The sequence below is a fragment of the Carya illinoinensis genome, chromosome 4, assembly GCF_018687715.1.
Source record: "Carya illinoinensis cultivar Pawnee chromosome 4, C.illinoinensisPawnee_v1, whole genome shotgun sequence".
Taxonomy (NCBI): domain Eukaryota; kingdom Viridiplantae; phylum Streptophyta; class Magnoliopsida; order Fagales; family Juglandaceae; genus Carya; species Carya illinoinensis.
Window position 1 is genome coordinate 42,295,490 of NC_056755.1, and position 5,702 is coordinate 42,301,191.

General features: G+C 37.7%; 1 protein-coding gene across 1 annotated transcript; it reads left to right on the forward strand.

The window, feature by feature from the left end:
- The first annotated feature begins 3,928 nt into the window (after positions 1-3,928).
- On the forward strand, positions 3,929-5,238 carry LOC122308498 (histone H1). The gene is made up of 2 exons (XM_043121856.1): positions 3,929-4,254; positions 4,350-5,238. Exons 1-2 carry the CDS (start codon positions 4,075-4,077, stop codon positions 5,022-5,024), a joined length of 855 nt encoding a protein of 284 aa, XP_042977790.1. The 5' UTR covers positions 3,929-4,074; the 3' UTR covers positions 5,025-5,238.
- Positions 5,239-5,702: the final 464 nt, after the last annotated feature.

A 5,702-nucleotide genomic window follows, 5' to 3' on the forward strand; every position in this document is an offset into this window, starting at 1 on the left:
TTTGAAAAAGTTGAATTATTTATTATATTTTGTATAAAATTTTAAAAAGTTATAATAATAAGATGAAATGAGATGATTTTTCGATACAAACGGCTCCTTATTGAGTTCTTTTGAGATGATACAAATCGTAACACCAGAAAGAGAAAAAAAAAGATCCTCTCATGTTTTTGTTTAAAATTGAGGGTTTTAAATAGAAGAGATATAAACACATAAAGAATGTCCTACAATATTTAATAATCGTCTAATATTGCGGGTAGCAATAAATATTGTAATGCCCACTTAATCTCTCTCTCTCCCCTACTTAAAAGACACTCAAGGTAGAGAAAGAACTTCAAGGAATCAGGTTCCCTAGAAAGAAAATGGATTTCTTGGCTTAAATCTACATGCCTTTTAATGTGGGTGAGCTGGATATTAAAAATTTGCGTGATGTCTTTAGTGGTCTACAATGTAAATAGGCATGGAGTTTTCTTTACTATTTTTCTCATTGGTCAACTCTTCTATGATGGATATATATTAAGAAATATATGCCACTACATCCAATTTTTTGAAGTCTTATCATCCTTATTTATGAAAATCTCTCTAGCTAACGAAAGTTTCACTGTATTGCATCAATAATGGTCTTTGAAAGGTGTTTATTTCCCCACATGCCACAGGTTGGAATACTTATAAACTCAAAATTATTGACAGTCCTCTTATTGTACGTTTGTAAGCTTCATTTTCTATTGAAAAGGGGCTTGAATATTCTAAAATGAAAGCGCACAGTTTATGGCAGTATTTCTCTTCCATCTTTGGCTGCTCTTCAAGTGTTGAGCGTAGTTAGAAGGAAAGGGTATGTTCATGCTGGTCCTCTTTCAAGGGTAATGACCAGATTAAGCTTCTAGCGCAGCTAGGGCCTTCTGTAATTTTATATATGTGAGTTATGGTTGGCAAGGAATGTTGTCAAATTTGAGGCTATTTCCCAAACGCTCAGTCTTATTGTTCAAAACAGTTTTGAAGTGGCTTCATGATCTTAACTTTCTTTTTACACCTATCCAAATTGTCCATAAGAGAGAGATCTATTCATCTTTGCATTGTTTAAAGTTGGATTACCTAGTTTTAGACATCTAATACCTTTATGAATGTCTTTTGAAACCTTATCACTTCAGTCCTTGGGTTATAGTTTTGTATATAAGCTTGGTTTTGAGATTTATTGTAGTTTAAAGTTTTCACATGTAAAGTATATTCCTTTACCATAAATAAAGATAACTAATAAAGGAGTATCGAATGTGATTATCATCCTTTTTTCCATGGAGTCATGGCGTTAATGTCGTAATCATCTAGTCCAAATTTGAATCGGTCTAACTTGTACCCTATTGCTAATTTACTAGTTTGGATTCAGAAATGATTGTAAATGAAATATGAAAGTTGAATAAAATATTGATATATTGTCATAATATTATTTTTTAATATTATTATTATTATTTTGTGATTTGAAAAAATTAAATTGTTTATTATATTTTGTGTGAAAATTTGAAAAAGTTATAATAATAAGATGAGATGAAACGCTTTTCGAGATGAAACGCTTTTCGAATTCAAATGGAACTTTATACATATGAAAACACAATCGAAAATGTGTGTGAAAAGACAAAAATACCCTCGATATTAGAAGCAAGTGACCAGGAGATGGTAATTCATGGAGGTTGTAATTAATCTTCAAGCTTTGGTTTTGGATCTGAGTTGCGTTGTGTAGAGGAATAAGTAACAATGAGATGGTAATTCATGGGAAATGTAATTTTCTCTAAGAGACTAACCTTAAGGTGATCATCTCTAGAAACTCGAAGGAAAGAGGGGAAGACTGATTATGTTACAAAAGGAATCCATATAACGTAGAGCCATTTTTATTCTTTGAACCATGGGGCATGCTGCATACTCTTGAGCTTACGTGCTTCTGTTAATGATAGTAGTAATCGTTTTTCAAAATTAGCAATCCATCTTCTTTTCATAATGATATATCCAAATTATACCTTATCCTTTTAATATTTGATTTAAAATTTCAGGAGCTACTTCACAAAAGAATCATAATTAAGGGGATAAGATGCACTACTAATGTGTCTCACCCTGCGAATACTCGCAATTGGTTGCACTAAAGAATGAAGATTACTACTTCGGCTTAAGGCCAAACCAAAACATTGGGCGTAATCGCTCTTCTTCGCTCAGATCCTCTACTTTATTAAGTTGGCTTTTCTAGAGGGTCCGCGGTTTGTTTCGACAACTAGTGATACAAGCCATTATGTAAGAGTGAAAAATGCATTATGTAAGAGTGAAAAATGATGTAATATACGGGTGGTAAAAACACTATGCAACTATGCATGTTGTTGGCAGTATGTGTTGGATGTCACATAAAATTGCATATCAAAAACTCTGATATTTTAAATACTTTGTCAATTTTGGACCACACGACCTTGTAGTTATTGTGATGTCCATCTAAACACACTCGTAATCAACCATAACAACAAGCCTGTATAGGATAACAATACCATACCTCTAATGGGTTATGAATAAAATCAAGTAGAGAGCTTTTTTCTAAGAATATGTCACACGTGTAGTTGTTTTGCAGGCAGATTATCTTTCTGGAAGACAATCCAATCAGATCCTTATATGTGTAAGATGTAAAAGAGAACCAGAAGTGTATATTGTGGTAGAATTTGAGCCACCTAATGGTTAAATCTAGCTTTAAAATGGAATCAAGAAATCCACTCTCAGTTCATAGCAAAGACATAAGCTTAACTGGTCATATAATCCAAATTAATCAATATGAATATTACTTGATGCTAATGTTATTGGCATATATTTATATGCATGCAATTGCATTCGATGTTTTAAAGGACATTTGGGAACCTATTTTGAAAGAATATAAGGTTGCTGAAATGGTTGTAATCTGGAATTTTACATATCTAGCCATTTTATGGCTTCATCACATCAATTGTAGCAGAGGAACTATTTACTATTGTGATCAAAGTGCACAAAGATCACTGTTGTGTGCATTTTAACAAGAAAAACTTTGCATTGATGAAGAAACACACAATCATGTATAGATTCTGCAGCCATAGAAAGATACACAGAAATCTATAGCATTAAATGGTGCATGTTGGTTCCTTATGGCTATATCCTAAGCACTTTTGTTACATACAAGTAGAAAAATCCTCTTGTGAAAACATTACCATGACCATTGAATTTTTTACCCACGATTAATTCACTGTTTTATCTAATGAATTAAGCATTCATTATCTATACATTTGATGCAAAAGGATGAACCCATTTCATATTTTATAAGCATGACATGTTTTTCCATGTGTTATGTCACACCTCATATACTTAAAAGAACATGTTCAACTTCGGCAACATTCGAAGCGATGGTTTAATATCCAATTCTTATCGAAATTTCGCAATTCTTGAAGCAATGAGTTCCTTCACTAAACTAGTTTCATATGAGATACAAAAATCCCAATTTGGTTCAAAGCATTCTCTTAAAATGGCTCAAAACCAGCACAACATCACAAGAAACCCTAGTCCTGACCATTGCTGCTTCAAAACCAAGTTACTCTCAAAATATAAATCCATATCACCCATAAAAAATACCCATTGGAAAGCTTAGATAATTCCCTACAAGATAGAAAAAACCTCATTAAAATCCAACTAGTGTAGCCCAAGTTATGCCCTGATCAATCCAGCTTAAAAGCACACCTAAACATACCCCAAGTTCCATCCATCCCTAAACCCCCTGTCCTCCCCTCCCCATCTAGCCTTTTCTACCGTCGATTACTTTTTATCCAATGGTTCACATTCAAATTCTCAAAATGGAACGATCCGTGTGCTGAGACTCTCCACCAATAGGAGCTTAGCTCCTGGATATTGCCCCCACGCGCTCGACTATTTAAACCAGTCCATTTCCGTCATCCTCTCACACAACGAAATTACCAGTAAACGTAGACGGATAGATCTAAATCTGTCTTCGAGTCTCTTCAGTCTTATCCTCTCCTGAATCCTCATTCCCACCCTAGATTTCCCTATCTTTCGGCGCTTTTGGGTCCTGCAATGGCCACCGAAGAGCAACCCACCGTTCCTCTCGAGTCCGTTCCAGAGCCGGAGTCCACCGAACCGGCGGAGGGTAAACCGGCGCCCAACAAAGCTAGCAAGTCGAGGAAACCAAAGGAACCCAAAGCCAAAAAACCTCCCGCACCCAGAAAGCCTCCATCTCATCCTCCGTATGAAGTGGTATGTATTGCTTTAGTTTTCGAAAGGAATTCATGATTTGATATGGATTTTGCGAGTCGGATTTAATTGTGTGGTTTTCGTGTCCTCTTTTTCAGATGATTAAAGAAGCGATTGTGACGCTGAAGGAAAAGACCGGTTCGAGTCAGTACGCGATCGCGAAGCTCGTCGAGGACAAGCACAAGCAGCTTCCGCCGAACTTCAAAAAGCTCTTGTTGTTTCATTTAAAGAAACTTGTGGCTTCTGGGAAGCTCGTGAAAGTCAAGAGTTCGTATAAGCTTCCATCTCCGAAGCCAACTGCATCTGCAGTCGAGAAGAAGAAGCCGGCGACTGCTGTGAAACCGAAGCCTAAAGCAAAGCCTTCTACTTCGAAGGCCAAGGAAGTGAAAACGACGTCTAAGGCTGCGCCGGCAAAGTCTAAGGCTGCTGCGAAGCCGAAACCAAAGCCTAAGGCAAAGCCAAAGCCGAAAGCGGCTGTGAAGCCCAAGGCTGCTGCGCCGAAGCCGAAGTCTGCTCCGGCTAAGCCCAAGCCGGCTGCGAAGACAAAGGCCGCCCCGGCTAAGGCAAAGGCGGCCCCGAAGCCAAAGCCTAAGGAGAAGCCAGCCAAGGCTCCGAGGACCTCGACGAGGACCTCTCCCGGGAAGAAAGCCCCGCCTCCCAAGCCGGCAACGAAGAAGGCAGCAGCAACCAAGAAGGCTCCGGCTAAAAGCATGAAGCTCAAGAGCGTGAGGTCGCCGGCGAAGCGGGCCACAGCGAAGAGGGGAAGAAAGTGAGAGAGGAGAGAGTAGGTGTTGGTAGGGGTAGTCTTGAGCCTAGGTGTTTTTATCTTTGATGGTGTATTTAGATCCATATATGGCCTTGGAAAAACAATTTCAAATAGTTTTCAGATGTATTATTATTATTGTTCAGTTTTTTTTTTGGTTTCTTTTGCTTTGTATTATTCAGTTAAGTTGGTTTCTGAAGAAATCGTTCCTTTGTTCACTTTCATTCTCACGGTTACAGTTCTTCAAATCAAATTGGCTGGATTAATTTGGAGCGATGCATATTATGTGCATTCTGTAATGGTAATCTCACATGATATATCTCTTTCTGTCTAGGTTCATCTAATTTGGTTGAGCAATTGAAGAAGATTAGTTGCACTTGGGCAATGTGATGCTAGCCAGCCATTGATAAATAGGGTTTCTGCGCAAAGCAGTGGCGTTTCCTGGTTGCAAGATTGGGATTCAAAAGCTAGCACTTGTTATCTATGTTTCGATCATTCGAGACTTACAGGTACTATTTTCGATACTTGTTGAATTAGTTCTGCTTGTGTCGGATTGCTTGAGATAGAGTACATCGTTGAGCTCTGGTCTTGGCCTTGGGCACGAGTCAGGGATGAACTTGTTTTAGCCACCCCGAATTTAGATTTATGCTCCAAATATTTGTTGTGTGAAATCGAAACTCATGTACAT

What these genes read in the sequence shown, in the direction of transcription:
- LOC122308498 (XM_043121856.1), top strand. Translation starts at nt 4,075, where the DNA reads ATGGCCACCGAAGAGCAACCCACCGTTCCTCTCGAGTCCGTTCCAGAG. An exon ending in CTCATCCTCCGTATGAAGTG is followed by an intron (nt 4,255 to 4,349) that starts GTATGTATTGCT and finishes CCTCTTTTTCAG; the next exon opens with ATGATTAAAGAAGCGATTGT.